The sequence below is a fragment of the Ornithodoros turicata genome, chromosome 2, assembly GCF_037126465.1.
Source record: "Ornithodoros turicata isolate Travis chromosome 2, ASM3712646v1, whole genome shotgun sequence".
In the NCBI taxonomy this organism is placed as follows: domain Eukaryota; kingdom Metazoa; phylum Arthropoda; class Arachnida; order Ixodida; family Argasidae; genus Ornithodoros; species Ornithodoros turicata.
Genome location: NC_088202.1, coordinates 70,105,460 through 70,127,075, shown reverse-complemented (window position 1 = coordinate 70,127,075; position 21,616 = coordinate 70,105,460). Strand labels below are relative to the sequence as shown.

The following is a 21,616-nucleotide window of genomic DNA, read 5'->3' as shown; positions in this document are numbered from 1 at the left end:
CTTGCGTAATGATCCTCAGCAGCTCAGGTTCGAAGGCTAGAACCTCGGGAAGTTGTTGGGCTTGTGGGAGAGACACAGCAATAGCCTTAAATGCTGCTAGAACAAAAGGAATGATCTGGAGGACCAAGAAGACTTCTGTTGTGGGTGGAGCCCTTCTGTCTGGTCGAGGGATGAGTTTCCTTGGGGGCACTGGTGGCGGGGTAGGCTTGTAACTTTCTGCAGACTTTTCAGTGGACCACACACTTGGAGGCGGTGGAGGCTTTTCTGCTGGTGGTGGGCCTGTGGTCTTTCGTTCTTGCCTTGTTTTAGCTGGCCTTTGTGGCAGCTGAGGGAAATTTTCAGACGTTGGCGGTGGTGGCAGAAGCTGTTCTTTCTTTTGTTGGGCCTTTTGTTTTGTTTTGCGACTTGCAGCTTGCAAATCACTCTTTACTTCTTCATTACCATAAGCATCAGCCTTGACTGCTCTCATGGCGGCTAGGCGTCGGGGACACTTGCCATAGGAAGCTGCGTGGGGGCCATTGCAGTTGGCACACTTCTTTTCCCATCTCGCAACACAGTCACGATAGTTGTGTGGCCTTGCACATAGCTTACAGCGCGTGGTGCCTCTGCAATTCTTTGCGAGGTGGCCGAACCGCATGCAGTTGTAACATTGGGTTGGCGTAAAATACTCATACACTTTGTAAGTGTCAAATCCCATTTTTATAGAGTCCGGCATTTGAACATCAGACTTGAAGGTAATAATCACACTAGTGTAGTTCCTGACGCGTATGTCTCCGTCGTCTTGCTCCTTGAAGCCGTTTTGACGACGACCATCCACAGCACCATAGGGTTGCACGAAATCCAACAGTTGTTCATCAGTGTATGGAATCCTGAGTCCAACTATTTTCCCTATGTTTCTTGCATATGAATCTGCAACTCGTGAGGTCACAGCAATACTGGCAAGCGTTGTTAGCGCAAGCAAGGCTTTGGCAGCAGGCAGAGACGCAACCGATATCACAATACTGCCGTCCTTTGCGAAACGGTGGCTTTTAATTTGAGTTGCTTGCAGGACTTCTTTAGCAACGTTATTTGGGTTTACTTGCAAGAAAGATTCCTTAGGATTAACAGGTCTCATAATAACAGGTATTCCTGCTTTCCTTTGGTTTTTGTGCACCACAGTGATGAATCCCTCATCGTCTTCCATTTTATCTGAGAGATCGTTTATCCAGGACTGGTTCAGAGCACTATCTATAGCCACATCATTGCTGCGTTTGTTAAGTGCAGTTGTAAGAGTATCACTTTCAGTAGATCTCTCATCAGAATCGCTTATCTCACCCTTGTCTGAGGTGTCAATACGAGGGCGTTTGTTCTGACTGGGCTTACTTTGCATTTGAGAATTTGTCAGGGGGTCCTTAGCCAGGCCTTTTTGGCGAGCATCGTCCTCCATGCCTTGATCCGCCGCGGTTGATAACTGCGACGTTAATTGAGGCACTTGGTACTGTAACTTACACCTACCTGAGAGGGCAGACGGTTTGTCCGCATAGGGCGGAACGTCGGCGAGCACGGTAGCCTTGTAAGTAACGGTGTCAGAAAAATGGGAACAAAATAGGCTTAGCGAAGAGCTCTATGCAAACACGTCCTTACTCGTTTCGTCGTCGTTTCGCTCTCGGATTCGACTACATATATCGTGAAACAGTTTATTTTTAAGGGTATATTTTTAAGCAGCTTATTTTTAACGATATATTTTGCAACGGTATATTTTTCCCTGTGGATTCTTGAGCGATTGTTTTTGGGCGGGGATTTTTGCGCGGTTGAGTCCTTATCGGGGAATTTTATGCGCTTTATTGTAAAACAATGTGTTTTGAAAGAGTTTTTCTTAAAGGATTTATTCTTAAATATTTATTAGTGTACCCCCCCCCCTCCCTCTCGGAAGCTCGAAAGAAATTCGCAGTATTTCTAACAGCTTCCACGACACGGTCGTTTCCGTCAGTTTTCTGGCTGCGCACGGCCGCGCTGGCGTCGCTTCTTTGCGTTTGTGTTTTCGTTTGCATTGTATTAAGTGGGACCTTGGTTAAAACACAAAGGAACGTTCACAAGCCGCTCAGTGAGCAGCCGCGATTCGTTTCGCGTGCTCCGTGCGTGGGGTACCGGAAAGGGAAATGACGCAACGAAAATCATGGAGATGTATAGGTTCCATCAACATCACGCCGGCTACCCCACAGCACTAAAGGGTGCATGCTAACCCAAAGAAGAAATATAGGAAAATAGTAGTAGACATGATTGAAGAAAAATATATGTGACGCGGACTTTGTTGTTCTGTTTTGTTGGACTTTGTTGACTTTGTTTGTCAGTTACAGGTTCATGTAATATTGTGTGCCGCTGCACACGGCCCAAGACTTTGGTCTTACGAGTAAATCGATTGACTACAGCGCCATGATAATGCCATGGAGCTCTGCAGCAGTGGAAGATCTATCGCGAGACAAGCAACACCGTCTCATTATGAGAGTGCGCCCTGCTCGTCGATGCGGAATATATTGTATCAACGCCCTCACATACCCAGTGGACAATATGTTGTGATTTCAAATCCCACAGGCCCACAGTCTCTTATATTGCAGGGAACTTACAGCTGTATACAGCCACTGTAATCATGGTGATACCATGGGATTATACCGAAGGGATGTGGATGACGCGCACGGCAATCATCCGTCAGTGGATACCAGGCCAGTACGACATACCTGAGCATGACGCAGCCAACGCTCTCGCCGTTAGCGCCATCTCTTCGGAAGCTGCTCAGAACACTTCGCTTAAATGTACCCTAAGGCAGACGACTCTGGTAGCTCTACAGCTCTATGGCCCTACAGTGCTGGTAGACGATAAGTTTTTTACGTCTACAGCAGCATACACAGACGGCGCATCCAGAAACGACAAGCCTGCCTCGGCATTCGTCATTCCATCCGAAGGCGTAGTGCAAGGACGACGCATTTCGCATCCAACCTCATCAACAGCTGCGGAACTCTACGCCATCCTTTTGTTTCTGCAGCACATCGGTGATTTTACCCTGCGGGAATGGGCAGCTTTCACTTACTCAAAATCTGCACTGCAAGGTATTGAAAATTCCGGCATACGAGGCTCATCCGTACCTCTAGTCACAGATGTGTTAATGGCGTACCAATCTGTGTACGAAGCAGGCCACAGGCTGGTCTCCAGTGGGTTCCAGCCCATTGCGGTGTGTCGAATGGAATGAGCTGGCCGACAGCGCCGCAGAAGCAACTCTCTCGTATCGGAAGCGGACCAGTATTGCACTGCTGAGAGGAGACCGTCGTTCCATTCTGGAATGCCTCGTGACACCCTGGCTTCCCGCCAATGGACAACCGACATTCTCCCCCCATATATGCTGAGCACAGTTGATCCAACGCTCGCTTTCTGCATGCCACGAAACACCTCTGGTCAAGATGCTGCATTAATTCATCGGTCCTTTCTCTGTCCAGTTGGGTATCCTGCCGAGAATGGTGTCCTTGGCTGTTCTTGTCTTTCTGTTTCTGTTGGTGCAATCTGTTTTGCTCGGACAGGTGCGTCCTGTACCGCGTCTAGCAGCAGGACTTCACGGGGATTCGGGCCAGGATTGTAATCCGAACCTGCCTCGAGGGGTAGTCTGCTTGTGGCGTCAGCGTTCCCCGCTGTCACATAGTCACAGGATCCCAACATCAGAGTTCAGCTTAGCATTCTGGATGAGAGCACTTCAGGAGTTTGTCGACCTTGTCCCAGTATACCAAGCAACGGCTTGTGATCCGTGTATATTACGAACCTTCTTCCCATAAGGTATTGTCGGAACTTGGTAATGCCAAAAATGATAGTTAGAGCTCCTCTATCCAGTTGTGCATAGTTCCTTTCGCTGGTGTAGAGCGTCCTTGAACTAAAAAGAAATGTCCGTTGTCCTTGTCCGTTTGGTTGGACGTGGGAAATCACAGCACCCACGCCATAAGGAGAAGGATCACAAACAATACTAATCGGCTTAGTTGGATCGTAGTGCGCCAGAATTAGATTTTCGGACAGAGCACTCTCGATCTACTTGAATGTCGCTGGATGCTGGCTGGTGAGAAGTCAGTGCAGTGGCTCCAGTAGCGCAGCCTTGTTCTCTAGGAAACGTTCATAGAAATTTACCAGCCCCAAGAAAGCTTGTAGTTCTTTTTTGTTCGTAGGCTCTGGAGCATTCTGAAGCGCCACAACTTTGCTTGTAGAAGGCTGGATCCCTTCAGTATTGATGTGGAAATCCAGGAATTCCAGCTCAATTTTAGCAAACAGTGTCTTGCTGTGGTTTGCTCGCAAGACTGCTTGCCCCAGCTTGTCGAACACTGCTTGAACACATTCGGCAGGTTCATGTGGTGTCAAACCGGAGATTATGACGTCGTCCAAAAATGCTGCTACGCCGGGGATCCCTTTCAGCATCGTGGCCATCAAGCGTTAAAAAATCCCGGGTGCTGCCGAAACGCTGAAAGGCAATCCCTTTGCTCTGAACAAACCTCGAGGCATATTCAGTGTCAGGATATTTGATCAGTTCTCGTCTAGGGGCAGTTGCAGGTAATCCTGGTTTAAGTCCAGCTTCGTGAACAGCTTGCCATATGACAATATGGCAAAACTTTCTGTGGCTGTTGGTAGCGGATACGTATCCAGCGAACTCGCAGTGTTCACCGTACTTTTATAATCACCGCAGATCCGAATAGTTCCATCCCGCTTGTGTGAGTTGTTCCGCGCAGTCCGCACAGAGGCAGACGTGGCCGCACTCCAACAGCATCACCTCTACGGGGTGGGAGAGACACACAACCCAGGCCGGGTGGTTAGATTGCGTTTCCCGGTTCAGTTTCCTTCTTACTTTATTAGTCTTTCGTGCAGCATTTTGCACTTTGCGTCTCGACCAAGAGACTTGGTCTTCTTAAGCACTGGTGGGATGTGAGATTGTACAACCCGACGGACTCAGCCAAATAGCTCACACAGACGCACACAGAATCGGCACGCAAGGATCAGATAACGCGAGCAGACAGGCATCCGGTATTTTGAACACCTGTGGTCGCTCTCTGCGCGCTCTCAGGTTTCCGGACGGCGGAGGAGAGAATCAGTTAGCGTCTCGGCCCCGAGGTATTAAGCATGAGCCATATGCACTCTTTATGTAAATTGTTAAAGTAAACTGTTCCCCTGCCTCAACTCATATTTGGCGCAGTCGACCATGAGCCTTAGCCAGCCATTCAGCCACAACAGCAAGCCCTTTTGAAGCCTCACCATCGCCTTGCCAAGCGTTCGATCTACACGCCGTAAGCCCCGCCGTTTCAACGCCATGCAAGGTATTGTTTGGGAACAGTTAGACGCTGCTACAATGTCGCGCTTCAGTGTAGAACTTCCCAGAGAAGAACTGGAAGCATGGCAGTTGGACAGTGCCGGTCCGAAGGATGAACTCATGCAACGTTTGATGACAAATATTAATGCGCAACGTGAAGCGACTCCGCCTCTCGAACAGACGTCTTCAATCAGCACAGGTGCGCCCGCGGTACAATTGGACCCCGCCACGCTACAAAACCTGTCAGCTTTGCTTCAGCATATGCCACGCCCGACGACAACTCTAACTACGTTGTCGGATCTGTCATCATCCATACCACAGTTCGAAGACCCACGGAAGCAAAACGTTAAAATGTGGTTGGAGGATGTTCGCTGTGTCCAGCAACTTGCGTTTCGGGAGGACGCTACGACCCGCCTGATTGCCGCAAGCAAGCTCAAAGGCGCTGCTCGTAATTGGCACCTCGCGTTTGGAAGCCAGTTTGACACTTGGAAAACATGGAGCGCAGCTCTTCAAGAAACGTTTTCTCCGGACTTGACCCTGATCGAGTGGCAAAACCAAGTCATGAAAGCGACTCAGGAACATGGTCAGTCTCTCCATCAGTACGCTTTTGCGAAGCTACGGGTCATTGAACGCTGTCCTGTCACTCTCAGTGACGCGCAAAAAAATTTACTACTTGCTTCAAGGTATACGTGAGCAACACATCTCCGCAGCCCTAGCAGCCAACAGGCCACAAACGGTCAAAGGCTTTATCACGACCGGTTGCAGTCTCGACAAATGTGCTTATCAGCAAAACTACTCAAGTCCCTCATCGTCGACATCTGCACAACAGAAGCCTGCCACACAGTCGCCTCGGACAACTAAGCCATCGGAACCATCGCCACAAGCGTCCGTTTCCCAGCCGTCAGCAGTTACATCAGGACATTCTCGTCCTCGCATAGCGGGCTTGCCAGCAGACCAGCAGGAAGCCAGGTACCAAGCTATTTCAGCCCAGTACGGTGCACCAGCTTTTCGCAGTGGTCAAGACCTGTCACAAGCAGTATGTTACAAGTGTAAAAAGCTTGGTCATCTAGCGTCACAGTGCCGCAGCTGCAGCTCTTCGGCGCCTTCGTCAGTAAGCACCCCAAGCCCGACAACTACGTCACAACCCTCTTTGCACAGCACTTCGATGGCCTTGGAGGGATCACAATTGCAATGCCCATTTTTTCCTGCCAGTGTCACGGGAATAGGAGAATGTGAAGCCTTCCCAGATTCAGGATCAAAGATCACCCTGATCTCGAAATCTCTCGTCCCTGGTCACATGCTGAATCCTTGGACTATGCCGCCACTCGCTGTCGTTGGAGGTAGTACAGTACTCCCAGCAGGCACAGCCCTGCTGAAGATAGTGACCGGTACTATTACGGGTATCGTCGAAGCTGCCGTTTTGGAACATAATGTTCTTCCCTTCATCATCGGTGAAGATTGGTTCGAATCCGCACATGCCCGTCTTATCTTCGCACCCCCTAGGCCAGTACAGCTCCAGCACGCGGCCTCTGGTGTGATAGTCACCGCAGCTCAGAAGCTAGCTCCACAAATGGCACAATGCCGTCATTCTGACGCACTCAAATTTCGCTGCACACGTGCAAGTTGCGTCACCAGACTGCTTACAAAAAGACCCCTTGTCTTCTCCAGACTAACCACTGTGGCGGACTCTGGCTCAGGAAGCTCCGCCATTGCCTTCACATAATGCCAACGCTACGCCCTCAGCTGCCACTCTACTCCTTCCAGTTCATCCAGATCTTCCAGCAGCACACATAGGAGATCGACCAGCCAGCAGTCAACCATAACGAATATTTTGGCTAAACATATGGAGGTATTCGCACGCAATGAAGACGACCTTGGTCACTTCGCGGATACGCAGCATCGCATCGACCTCTTGCCCAATGCCTTGCCATATAGCCGCAGCCCGTACAGATATACGACGGAAGACAGGCAGTTCATTGAAAACCATACAAAGAAGCTCTTGAACCAAGGCATCATACTTCCCGCCTCGGGACCATGGGCCTTTCCCGTCGTTGTAGTGTCACATGGAGACAAAAAACGGCTTTGCGCGAATTACGCGTCGTTAAACGAGCGTACGATCTCTGTCGTGCACCCCTTGCCCATCATAGAAGACATTATCCAAGACGTTGCAAATTGCGCATATTTCGCAACAATGGACTTGAAATGTGCATATTGGCAAGTCAGCCTTCGCCCCCAGGACTACGAAAAGACAGCATTTATTACTCATCATGGCACATACATGTGGACACGAATGCCATTCGGTTTGAAGAATGCGCCGTCCACTTTTCAGCGCACCATGCAAACAGTTTTCCACGATCTTGCGCCTCGCCCGGACAAATCTGGTGTCCATGTATACCTCGATGATGTCCTCATCTACGCCCAGTCTTTTACCACATTTGCCAGCATTCTCGAAGAAGGCCTCCAGTTTCTCCAAGACAGTGGACTAAAAGTCTCTCTTGACAAGTGCCGCTTTAGTCTACAGTCCATTAAGTTTCTTGGCTTCGTCATATCAAGCGAAGGTCATCGTCCAGACCCCGACAAGCCCCTGCTATGAGCCGTATCCCAACTCCTCGCACTCAGAAGCAAGTTCTCTCGTGGGTTCAAACTGCCAGCTTCTACCGTCGCTTCATCAAGGGCTTTGCTGAAATTGCAGCACCCCTGCAGGCCCTTATTAAGTCCAAGATATTCTACTGGAGCCCCGAGTGTGGAGAGGCATTCCAAACGATACGCAGGGCCCTCACGGAGCCTCCACTTCTTGCCCATTATTATGCCAACGCCCCTACAACAGTTACCACGGATGCATCAGGCTCTGCCATAGGTGCAGTGCTTTCGCAGGTACATCACAACAAAGAAGTTGCTATCAGCTACGCCAGCAGCGCCCTCACGCCAGACGAGCGCAAACTACACAGCAACGTGTGGGAATGTATAGACGTGCACTGGGCTATTACAGCTGTCAGCGTCATGGCCATCATCAGCTGACATGCCCATCGTCAATGTGTGTAAGTGGCGCCACCGTAGTATTTAACGGCGGTGCGCCACGTCGTAATGGTCTGTCGTCATTCATAGAACGTCCTACGACGACCTATTCGGCACCTTACCATCCTAAATTATTATGCATGCCTGTATATACGGCTCATCATCATTAAACGTTTGTATTTGTTGCTACTCCGACTGCCGCATCCTTATTTCAAGAGTTTGGCGGATGAAGATGTTCTTGGAGTGCGCCACGGCCCGGTCACCTTCCTTCCACATCTGGCGACCCAGGACATTCCTTTTCTTCATTCCCGCCTCACATGGCGCAGCGGACAGGATCGGCAATCTTCGGAGTGAAGTCTTCAGAGTTGAAAAGCAAGATCGTTTTTCAGCGCAGTTCATGGCCTTTGTCAGCAGAGGCATAGTCAGTTTTCTTTAAACTTGTTGAGGCATGGTACTCAGTACTCAGATAGCTCCATCAGCTTGGGTGCTTGAACCGAAGGCGAGTTTTTCATCTTCTGGTCCTTCGACGTTGTTATGCAATTCGTATTGGATTCGTCCTTCAGCAACCAACAGTCGCGGTAACCTTGTCAAGGTCAGCCATTGTCCTATTCAGTAAAGTCACTAGCGTTCTTTCTCACGAGACTAGTGTCCTGATGGCTTGCTTCAGTCTAGGCAGCCTGTCTTGCTCATGACTTTCGAACTTTCTTTAGCGGTGTAGAACGTAGATTTCTCCCGCGCGAGAGTTAAACCCTTTTCTTCAGTTAGGACTAACAGTTGCTTAGCCTAACATTCTAGAACGTGCCTTCCTCGAGTGACTTTCGAGGCCGTTCTCTAGCTCTCTTGTAGCCATTTACGTTTTCCTGTCGAAAACTTAACCTGCATTTCACTTGTAACTCTTCAGTTAGTTGCAACGGAATATATTGAGCTTCCGTGTCTAGTGTTTCGGAATGCTATCTTTGGTCTTTGGTGATAGCTTGGTGTTTCGAAGTAAGCGTAGCATGTCTCGCTATCGTAACATGTCTTCCAGGCACAAGCCATTAATATTCAGACAACTTCCCCTGATGTGTTATTTTTGAGCCAATTCAGCTCATTTCCTGGACTATCACACTGCTTGGGACATATCGTCCAGCCGTTCATCGCCATCGCCGTTGTCATCTTCAAGTGATCCATGCAAGGATCACGAGTGTCTTCATACAGCAAGGCCTGCTGAAGCGATGCGAACTTCACCTCACGATTCATCGTATCCGTGGTGACCTTCACGAACATTTGACTGGTCTTCAGCAAACGCAACATCAGTGTCCTGTAATCAGCTGACCCGGCCTCATCTTCGTCGCTATGTACTTCTTGGAACTGTACCTCTTCGTCTTCTATCAGCAAGGACTTTCCTCTTCACCGAAAAGAAACTTCGTTCAGTGATCAACGATTTTGAAGAGACTTCGCACCAAACGCGAAACGTTATAGTGATGTGTTCGTAATTATCTTCAGTTCAGACAAGAACTTTAAGGTATGTTGAGACGTATATCTTTATCGCTATTAATGCCAGTATCTAGTTCTGCCGAGATCTATTGTTACCGCTATCGTCACGTTACGTTTTACGATTTTTATAGTGCAGACTTGCGTAACATTTACTCTTTCGCAATGGCCAGTCACTTCGACTTGGTTATCACTTCAACTTAAGTCTACTCTTGTAATTTACCTGGTACGACTTGAAATTGAGAGTTTGCACTTGTGGTGGGACGCCTCGACAAATGTAAACAGACGTTTCATGAGCGAAGGACGCTTCGTCTCATGAACGAACAAATTTGGCTTGACAGTTTTTCTTTGCTTTATTTCCCTGACTCCTGCTCTCGTATATCATGCTTGGAGTGTTTGTGTCAGTACTTCATTTTTGGTAGTGTGTTCACTGTCAGATTTTGTCGCGCACATATTCTTGTCACAACTGTTAATCTTCTGTACACTGCACAATTTTTCTGTATACTTCACTGTACTCAAAATCAGGAGATTTTTTTCTTTTGTAGCGGGTATGGATTTGCCACACTTAGCATATACGTTGTAACTTCGAGGTATTCTGTCTGTTCTCAGTTTTAAACAATGCATCCCGACTCTTACCAGGGCCCTTGGCAGAATAAGAGCATTGAGAAAAGAGAACAGACAGAATTCCTAGAAGTTACAACGTATATGCTAAGTGTGCAAAGTTTCGGCATCATCTCCTTGGCCGAAAATCCATCCTCATAACAGACAATTGGACGGTAGCATGCCTGACAAAAAGCGTAAAGCCTTCTCGCAGATTCACTTCTATGATAATGGACCTGGTTGAGTTTGACTTTTCAGTTCAGCACCGCCCAGGTCGGCAGAACGTGGTGGCAGACCACTTGTCTCGTTTGTCATGTGCCGCCACACAGTCCTCTCAGTCCCTCTCTGCAATGCAACTGGAAGATCCTGAATGCCACGCAATTCTTCTGAACCTTTCCAATGAAGAGGAATCGTCAGAGTTCAGCGTCATAAACAACATTTTGTACCGTCGCACTTCGGAAGGCGTATATGTCATTGTCGCCCCAGCAGCACTACGCCCTGCCGTTTTTCAAGCGCTGCATGACTCTGCAGGACATTTCGGTACACAGCGAACACTCCAAAAGGTGCAAGCCCGCTACTGGTGGCCAAACATGGAACACTCAGTCGAAAGTTGTGTCATCGTGCCAAACCTGTCAGCAGTACAATCGCCGGACATTCCGCAATGTCGGTCACCTTGGCAGGATGCCGACGTGTGGCGTCCCTTTCTCAAGCATTGCCATTGACCACGTCACCATGCCGCCCAGCTCGTCTGCAAAGTACATTTTAAACGTCATTGACTTTGCAACTCGAATCATTGCACCAGCTGCAGTTAACTCCACTTCAGCACAAGACGTTATAAAGCACTTGCATCAGCCCTATGGCACCTAAGGTACACCCGACCACTGCCTCTCTGACGACGGCTCAGCCTTTGAGTCGACAGAGTTCAAGCGTTTCATGCGACTCCACTGTGAGAGCTTCACTACTCTACAGCATATCGGCCAGAAGGTAATGGCCTTGTCGAAAGAAGCAATGGGACTCTCCTCTCGGTCTTAAGCAAAATCTGCGCTCTAGAACCCCTATCCTGGTCCAAGAACCTTCACGAAGCTGCCTTCCCTATCAACACCTCAGTGAACTCCAGCACGAGCTTCACTCCATTTCAGCTGTTGTTTGGCTATGTGCCTAAGGTACCTCTGCAGCTCCATCGCCCCATTAAGCAATCGGACTTTGCTGAACGCATACTGGATGTTGCGACGCAACGGTCCGAAGCAGCCGCTAATTCCGAAGCAGCCCGGGCTTCACGGCAAGAAATCTATGACCGCAGTTACCGACCTCACAACTTTAGTGTTGGTGACCTTGTGTGGGTCAAACGCCAAGTACCCATGCCACATGCAAAACTGTCACCTCGTTTTAACGGTGTGTACCGTTTGGTGGAACAGCTGACCCCACGAACCTTCAAAGCTCTTCGTGTGTCAAGTTATGGGTCACGACTCTTGAACGAGCCACGAACGGTGCATGTGTCACAGATCAAAGCATACAAGCCCCCAGTCTCGTCCGTCGCCACTCCAGAGCCCAACCACGACACACAACTGGCAGATCTTGGAGACACTCAGGCTTCTTCATTGCCTTCTCATTCGAGCAGCGAGCGCCGCCCTCAACGTTCCAGGAGATGCCCATCTCATATTCAGGACTATGCGGACTATGCTTTCGTGCAGCATTTTGCACTTTGCGTCTCGACCAAGAGACTCGGTCTTCTTAGGCACCGGTGGGATGTGAGATTGTACGACCCGACGGACTCAGCCAAATAGCTCACACAGACGCACACAGAATCGGCACGCAAGGATCAGATAACGCGAGCAGACAGGCATCCGGTATTTTGAACACCTGTGGTCGCTCTTGGCGCGCTCTCAGGTTTCCGGACGGCCGAGGAGAGAATTAGTTAGCGCCTCGGCCCCGATGTATTAAGCACGAGCCATATGCACTCTTTAAGTAAATTGTTAAAGTAAACTGTTCCCCTGCCTCAACTCATACTTGCACACAGGTACAATCGGTGTTGCCCATTTTGAGTATGCAACCAGTTCCAAAACTCCGTTCTGTACACTTTTTTTCAATCGTTGCATCCACTGCATCCAAGTGCGAACGGTACAGGCCGGCACTTCTTCAAAATGGGAATGACATCGGGAGTGATGTCAACGGTGAACTGCCCTAGTCCTTCTCGGAAAACGTTGTGGTGTTGCAACTTTGTCGCAGAGTCAGGAAGTGATTGAATGCCTTGTATTTCGATTTCCAAGTCGTCCTGAGCCTTGTACGACGAGCAGAGAACTTTTTGCCGTTTTGTCGCGGTATTGGACTTGCATGCTTCTTGAACAAAGCACTTGGAGCTGGCCATGAGACCACGCACGAAAAACAACGTACTCTGGCGTGAGTGATGGGCTGCATGGCCACAGTCGCTTGTAGAGCGTTTCGTTTATGACTGATGGGTTGGAATCCGAGTCGACTTCCATTGTTACGGGGCTTCTGTCCAGTTTGACCTCGACGCGAAAAGGTTCAGTCCGTGGGAATTCGACTGGCGCTTCCAAATGAAACATCTCGTAAACCTCTTCGGTATTCGATGCGCTGCCTAAGACGTTGTGTAACCCTGAAGTGGACTGCTGGTCATCCTTCATGAGTGAATGTTGCTTCTCGAAGCATGCTCTGTCGATATGACCCTTCTTCTGGCAGAAGTTGCATGTAACACTGCGGAACCTGCAGGTCTCCCTGTCATGGTTCTCCCCGCAGCTGATGCACGTTCGAGTCATTCCACCTTGTCTGGACTCGCACGTGGTCTCTTGGCGGGTGTTCTTGCATTCCAGCATAAAGGACGTTTTGGTCAGATGCACAGAGCTCTGAAACGTTACGTGACGCTGCTTCTGCTGCCGATGTAAGGCCCATCGCTGACTTGAGCGTCAGTTGAGGATCAGCAAACAATCGTTTCTGTACCGTTCGATCCTACATTCCACAAACCAGGCGGTCTCTGAGCATATTATCGATATCCTGGAAGTTGCAAAACTCGCCGGGACGCCGTATTTCAACGATGTAGTCTATGATACTTCCTCCAGCTTTTCGTTTGTGACAATGGTACCCGCAGAGGATTTCCGATGGTTTGGGGGCGAAGTGGTCTGTCAAGCGCTGTCCAATGTCACGGTAGGTACACTCAGATGGCTTTTTCAGGAGCGTCAGCAAACGTACTAGCGAGTAAGTCGATGCTCCGCACACGCTGAGAAACACTGACCTCTGTTTTGCTGCTTCAGTGATGCCATTGGCTTCGAGAAATTGCTCGAAACGTTCGACGTAGCATGGCCACGAGTCTTGGTTGCTGATGTCTAACGGCTCAATCTGTCCAAGGATTGTTGCCATTGTTGTGCTCGTGAAGTAATCGAAGTAAGAAAACACCTCGTTGCCACTTTTAATGTCCGTTGGGTTCGTTACAACTAGGGCCACTAAATAGGGGTACAGAGTATCGCACTCGTTTTCCGCGAGGGAGCCTCCGTTCGGTGTCCGAGATTGGGCCCCGATCGTGTCACGTGGTTTCACCTTCCAAGAACGCGTCCATCTTGAGTCCCCTCCATCCAAAACCGGTTTCCTGGGTTGCGAGCTGTCTCGACTGCGCGCTGTTCTCCGGCTGAGAAGGGTGAGATTGGCGTCCCGTTGCTAGGCGACGCAGCCGCGCTGTACCCAAGATGGCGGGTTCGCTCGCCGTCGTGGCTCAGTGTCGCTACTCGGCTCCCTATTTAGTGACTCTAGTTACAACACACGTGCAAACAAACAACGTTTCTGTTCGAGACGCTCAGCCAGACTGACCGTAAGTCGCCGGTAAGTGCCGGCGCAAAAGTCCAGTGACAGTTCAGAGACAGGAAACGGCTATCCTCACGTTTCTTCCGTCTCACGTTGCTTGACTTGCTTGGGCTGGCATCCCAGACCAACACAAAACAAAAGCCAACCCCGAAACCACCTTTCCTCAATGATATAGCACAGTATCCCTCAAGGTGCTTTGCACCGCTGCGCTTGATCGCTGCTTCGCTTGTTCAGTGAGGGATTGCGCAACCTGTAGTATCGATCGAATGTTACTTCAGGGTGACAAGGAAGACTTATGAAACTTCCTTTTGTATGAGTAGCGTTCTCAGATAGCTTCTTTAATAGCGACAGTAGCTCGAGAAAAGTTGGTAAGCAGTATTGACGGCGCGTCCGGAGGCTTTTATAGAGACGCGCTTTTCTTGCTACCATTTCAAAAGTGAACCTTGCGGGAGCAGCCAACCCTTCTTGCAATTCGCCTTGAAACGGATGAAGAACGCGTAACGCTTGCAATCGAATCCGCGGAAAGTAGAAAAGCATGTCGCTTAGTGAATGATACGGTGAACTCAATCTCAAAGTCCATGTCGCAACAGCGGTCGTTGCGGAAGTAAAGTGAGAAGGAGAAGAAGGATCGATAAAAATTGGTTTGCAGAAAAAAAAGTAAAAAGAAAAAAGAAAAGAATACAGACGACCGAGTATTAAAACTGGGGATAGGAGGATATTTCAACACGAGTAAGCAACGGAGAAAACGGTGCACAGTCATTGGTTCCTTCGATTAGTTTGACTTCGTGCAAATGAAAATAAAATGGAGAACGTGGCACTCATAAGGAGAGACGGCTGCTCCGGTTCCATTAAATATCCCGTAAGGTAAAATGATATTTAAGAAATAAAAAAAATGAAAAGAAAATGGCAGTCCCGTGCCACGTACGTCACACTCACAAAAAAGGGGTGTGAAAAGGTGATAACTTCATTAGTTATACGACCTTGGTCGACATAGCGTCTGAAAAGGGTGTAAAAAGGTGGTAAAATAAATTACCATATAGCTAAATTACTACAAAACGGCGTACGCCCCCCTCGCTCACCGAATCAGAAGCGATAACCGTGGCAATGGTTGGCGGACAACGTGCTATGCTGTGAAGTTCTGCTTTCAGAGTGAGGTAGCTGGTAGAACTATGCAACCTTTTAGGCACCACATATGCGACAAAAAATACTTCCTGAAAGGCGTAACTGCTCCATCCTTTTTTCTAAGAGAGAACATGTTTGTCACAGTGAAACCACAGTCACAGCACATCCACCAGCTTACTGTATGTAAAAAACTGCACGAAGGCCTGCAGGGTTTGGAATTGTTTGGTAGGGGGCCAAGGACCCAGGGACATTCACTGCGTCAAACGGGTTCTCTTTCGGTGATGGTGACGTATAGAAAAAGAAGAAGAAAAAAAGTTCCTCTTCCACTTTTTTCCGATACTCTTCTTTCAATGCATAACCGTTTCGGAATAGCAGTGATGGCCACTAACTACTTCTACAGTAGTTTAACTATAACTACTACTTTGCGATTGAGTAGTTTAACTAGTAGTTCAACTACTTTTCAGGGGAGTAGTTAAAACTACTTCTTTAACTACTGCAATGTAGTTTAACTACATCTATAACTACTTAACGTTGTCCATCAACACCAATCCCTTGTAGTGTTCTTGGAGACCTAAATATGAATCACAAGCAATGATAAACTTTGGCTCAAGCCATTGCTACGATCGTGAAATAGAAAGCTTGCGGCGAAATCCTTTCTGTGCCTACGCGATAAACTAAATTGCAGAATTATTTCACAGCAAATGAGGCTTCACTAGACAAGCAATATTTATTTATTTATTCACATACCCCAAAGGCCATACCCTGGGGGACACCAGATGATACGTGACAAAAGGACGACGAATGGTTGTTCACGAAAGTGGACTGGAGGCGGTCAGTTAAGAACATATGAATCCAGGAGAGAACATGTGCATCAAGGCCTAGTTGTGAGAGTTTTACCATTAATCTAGTGTGCGGTACAGAATCAAAGGCTTTAGCAAAGTCCAGGAACACGGCATCTGTTTGAGTAGAACTGTCCATATTTGTGTGGAGGTCGTGGATAAAACCAGCTAGTTGTGTTTCACACGAAAAATTTTTACGGAAGCCATGCTGGCAAAGGGAAAAGTAAGCATTTGACTCTAGGAAGTTGATTAGCTGCGAATATATAATGTGTTCCATGATTTTGCAGGGGACGCTGGTAATGGAGATTGGTCTATAGTTCAGCGGTGAATGAGTGACATCCCTTTTATGCACTGGTATTATCATTCCCCGATGCCAGTCTTCTGGCAGAACTGAACTATTAAGTAGGAAGGGAGTTGCCTCAGGACAGAAGTCGCCGATATTTCGAACATAGACTGTTCTTTTTCTGGGGACCGTCCTCATCATTGGCATGGTATTTAAAGGGTTAGGTGTGACGTGTTTAAAGGTTCATGCGAATTGTCCCTTTAAACCATGCCAATGATGAGGACGGTGCCCAGAAGAAGAATAGTCTCCGTTCGAAATATCGGCGGCTTCTGTGCTGAGGCAACTCCCTTCCTACATCTCTACCGGTTCGCTGGATTTCTACCCATCTATGAACTATTAAGTGGTTGTTGGAATATTGCAGCAAGAAATCTGCTCGAGTGAGCCTTTGTGTTTTTAAGAATTTTGCTGTTTATTCCATCGAAACCAGCAGAGGAGGAAACCTTGATGGAAGAGATAATCTTTTCAATGCCAGCAGGAGATATCGCTATCGGTGACATGCTATTGAAAATGGATGTGGGAGGCGCGGCAGGGAGAGTTGTCTCTTCGTTGGTGAACACGCTTGCGAATGCGTTATTGAAGATAAGAGAACATTGGTTATCTCTAACAAAATTACCATCATGATCTTTGAGTTGGATGTTTACCGATGGAGATTTTGGGTTTATAACTTTGTAGAATGCTTTGGGGTTGTGCTTCAAGAGGTTAACGAGGCTCTCGCTATAGAACATGCGTTTCGAAGAAGTCACCAATGATTTGTATTTCCGGGCGCACCCTTGATATTTTAGCAGTGATGATGCAGACTTAGGGCTTAGCAAGCCTGTACAGACGTTTCTTTTTACGGGCAAGCAGTTTGATTTCATGATTGTACCATGGTGCATGACAATGTGTCTTGATGAGAATGGAGTGTATATAGGCTTCAATAAGTGCATTAATCTTGGATTTGTATAAATATCAGTTTCCGCGACTGTCCGTACTTCAAAATTAGCGAGAAAGTTAGCCAAGTAATTGGATAATTCAGAATTTATTTGGTCGTAGTTACCCTTATCGCATAATCTTATGCGTTTGCACGAGGAACGACGGGGCACGCTGGGGACAGATATTGTAAAGTGTAGCACTTTGTCGTCACTCAAGGCGCATGGAGAAAATACAGAACCTACTATATCTGGGTCGTTAGGGAGGATTAGGTCTAGGATGTTTGATGAGGTGGGAGTTACACGGGTGGGTTCATGAACCACCTGATGAAGGTCAAACAAATCACACAAATCAATGAAAGAACGTTCTTCACTGCCAGAGGCTGAGGTGGATCTCCAATTAATTGAGGGGTAGTTGAAATCACCAAGAAGAATAACCTGTGAATTTTGGAATTTGTGAAATATACGATGTAGTGATTTGTGTAATTCTGGGATGAATGCATCACAGCGATAGAAGGTAAAGCCAGGACACTCTGGTAACAGCTCACTGTCTCTTATATCCGGCGATAACCAAGTTTCAGTAAGTGCAAGAGGGTTACATTCACAGGATTGTAACAAACTACACAAATCCTTACGCTTTGGAATCAAACTGCGGACGTTACAAAAAACGACAGATAAAGCATGTGCGGTAGTACAGTGGTGGGAAACAGAACAGATCAGCTATGGTGTACGTTCAACAGCCTATTTTAAACATTGTTTTAAAGCAACCTGTTTTAAAGCATTAAAAGTGAAGATTTAGTACACATGCACGACACAATTGCTCTGCACCTCCGTTCTCATCAAACAAGTAGCTCAAGGTAAAAGTCGGAAGCACAATCGTGCCGTAAAGGTTGCGGCAAAATTGGAAGTAGTTGGCGGCTTCAGTAACCTAACTACTGTAGTTAACTACTTAAAATAGTAGTTTAACTAGTAGTTGCCACTACATTTCTGCAAGTAGTTGATAACTACTTTTTCACTACAATCAGGTAGTTTTACTAGTAGTTTAACTACATGTATGTAGTTAACTACTGGCCATCACTGCGGAATAGGATATATTGCTCCTTTTTCGATATGAGTGTCTTCCAACGGCGATATTTTAGTCCTCCCCTTTACATATTTGACCAAGAAGGATTTGACGAGCTTTGAACTCCAAAGGAGATTTCTCTTCTGGTAGCGGAGACGGATTTCACGCAACGCTGTCCGTGACAGAGACTCCTTCAGTTTTGTCTTCGTTTATTTTCCTGAAGCTACGTAGCTCATATTCATTAAATCGGGTGACTAGCTAATAAAAACTGCCACAGAGATGAAGAACATAACGACGAATTCGAAACAAAAAGCAGGCTGCTGAGATGAGATGAAAGACAGCTGGACACCACCTCAACTGCAAATGCTTACCGGGGACGATACACTCTCGAGTGTATGACACTGACCTATATGCATCTTATTTCTCATCAGGCACCAGAGCGAGATGAGTTTGGGCCCAGGGCAAACTGGGCAATATAGGGTCCATACTGCCCAGTTTGAGCCAATACGGGGGAAGTCCTGGCAAAACGTGTCCCATATCGGACCCGTATCGCCAATGACCAGCCAGTATCGGTCCAATATTGTGTGCTGCTTGGGATTCGTCCGTGTGCCCCATCTCTGCACAAATCCCGGAATGCATTCCAATTCGTGAGCCGAGCGATCCTGTGAGCCTTGACCGTAAACTTGTCATATACGATGAAAATAGGGATATGGTCACTACCTCCTCCATCTACGTCTGTCGACCAGGTGAAGCGAGAACCAACGTTCCCTTGAACAAAGCGAGATATTAAGAGCATCAGTAGAAAGGTCCCGACGAAGAAACGTAGGAGATCCGTCATTTAAGATGCAAAGGTCCATATCATCAATTATATCAAGCCAGATGGATCCTTTGCTGTCCCTCTTTCGGCTTCCCACCAAATGATGATGGGCGTTAATATATAACCACCAAGAAAAGAGCCGCTAAGCCCTGTAAGACTGACCGCAGCATAGTTTGGACACTTGCACAGAAACGCACACCGCTGGACTAGCAACTTTGGTTAGCTCAATGTAAAAACTGTGTGCCGGTTACGCACGCCATAAAGATTGTGGTGGTGGTGGTGACGAAAACCGACTTGCCGTTGTTGGCCTCACGTATGTGGGCTGCGTCATGACTGTAGCCAGGATGAGATGAGATGGTGTCATAAAAGATGATGGAATGATGAGGGCCGAAAGTTAAGATCTAAAAATTGTAAACCTCTATTGCCATTGGTGTTTGCCATTGGCCTGCCATTGGTGTCTCAGGTACCCACTAGTACCTGAGACACCAATGGCAGCATCTCAATGCCATGCAATAGAGCCGTCAATACAAAGCACAGTAAGCCTAATAGAAACGCGTTCGCTAATCAGAGGTATCAGAACATCTCGCATTGTGAAAACATGCACACACTATTCGGTCTTAAAGCTGCGACAGCTGGAATGGTGCGTAAAATTGCGAGACATATTACACCAAAGCGTGTACCTGGATTGCTACTATATAGGCGCTGAGGAGATCAGGCAATCGCGGAAGCTCGAGCATATGCTATCGCTACCTGATTGAAGCTGCAGCACACAACACCCCAAAATGACACAAAAAGAATGCCGTGAAACCATGGCATGGGGCTAAGCATTAATGCAACCAGCTCCCTTTCAAATCCAGCAGAACCGTCCTCACCCAAAACTTTTGCCTGTTGGTGAAACATGAAGTCCATCGGACTGGCCCACTTGAACTCGCGGAAACTGGGAACGTATAGGTCATGTTGCGAACCTGGCGCGAGGCAAAAAAGCGTAAGAGCAAGTGTTAGCATGTTGTTGCAACATCATTGTTTGGAACCATTCGCTTCGCCGCCACGTAGCGTCGGCCTGTTGAGGGTGCGCTGCTGCTCCGGTACACGAGAGACCGAGCCCCATCCATTCCAAGTCAACGAACACCAGCAGAGACTCCGCGAGATGGAGCAGCCAAATGGGGCGTCAAAAAGCTGTTGTGCTCCTTCCTGCTCTATCTTCATTCTTCAGCCACAAAGGAATGCTCTTACTATCTAACCGCACTGCCCTTCCTTCTGTTTGCCACCGCTACTCTTGTCCAATCATACTTTGTCTAAGAGGTTTGCACACTTTTGAAAAGGTGCTGCATTCCAGAGCATCTAAATTTTCCTTTGCGGTGCAAACAAACAGATGAAACCTCTGCTTTCATCAGTGATTTCTGGCCATGCATGTGCAACACAGAAGCAGCGTTAAAGGGACCATGAACTATATGTTTGTAGGGTAGGGCGTATGCTCGTGTACGGGAACAGAAGCAGTGAAGACGACATGCTAGACACATGGGATAAGAAAATTGCGTAGCTGTAGCATGGAAACGACAACCGCTCTCATGCATATACGCCCTCCCCCAAGAACAAATAGTGGGTGATCCGACGGACTTCATATTTCGCGCCTGGGTCTTGAATCGGTAGATTTTAGCAGTCTGCTCTCGTTCGATTTTGTGTCCCCCTGAACTTCCCAACGTGGCATTTTCCCAGGCAAATAAGAATATCAAGCATCGTGCTGTGGTTGAATTTTTGTCTAGGGTAGAAACAACACCGGCTAGTATTCATGAACGCATAGAAAACATGTATGAGAAATCTGCATCTTCGTATGCGACTGTCAAAAAACTGTTTCAGCACGGCAGCGAGTACCCACGGGCGCGTCTTCCAGTTAAGCCGCTACTGACGAAATGTGCGGAAGAGATGGTTATGGATATTACGATTGTGACGATAAGTTGGTAAGTTGCTATAGAATTTGGTATTACTACCATGTCTGCGGAAGCTACCTTGCAAAAATGTTTCAAAGTCTGTGGGATGAATAGGCTGCCGAGCTTTCGTTTAACGGACGTCAGGTTCCGCGTTATGAAACGTGGATTTTAGTTTGAGTTTGAATGTAAAAAAAAAAAAAAGAGAGAAATTGGATTTGTTATCCGACGTCGACTTAATACTAGGATCGCGAGAGCATGCAAGCAAGATAGCACGGCGTATGTTGTACACACTGGACATGATGGTTAAGATGAAGCAGTGACCCTGGGATCAACGCTCCTCTCGCTGAGTGTGTTGACGCATAACAGGAAACAAAGTACTTTTGCCTCTTC

General features: G+C 47.7%; 2 protein-coding genes across 10 annotated transcripts in view; one reads left to right on the top strand and one right to left on the bottom strand.

Annotated features, from left to right (window-relative positions):
- Nucleotides 1–21,616, bottom strand: part of LOC135385549 (diacylglycerol kinase 1-like) — a 479,846-nt gene that overhangs the window by 159,201 nt on the left and 299,029 nt on the right. The window lies entirely within an intron of this gene.
- LOC135383694 (uncharacterized) lies at nucleotides 5,309–6,156 on the top strand. The gene has a single exon (XM_064613059.1). The coding sequence runs from the start codon at nucleotides 5,309–5,311 to the stop codon at nucleotides 5,999–6,001; it is 693 nt and encodes a 230-aa protein (XP_064469129.1). The 3' UTR covers nucleotides 6,002–6,156.

Excerpts from the sequence above, each read along its gene's own strand:
- LOC135383694 (XM_064613059.1), top strand. The coding sequence starts at position 5,309 with ATGCAAGGTATTGTTTGGGAACAGTTAGACGCTGCTACAATGTCGCGC.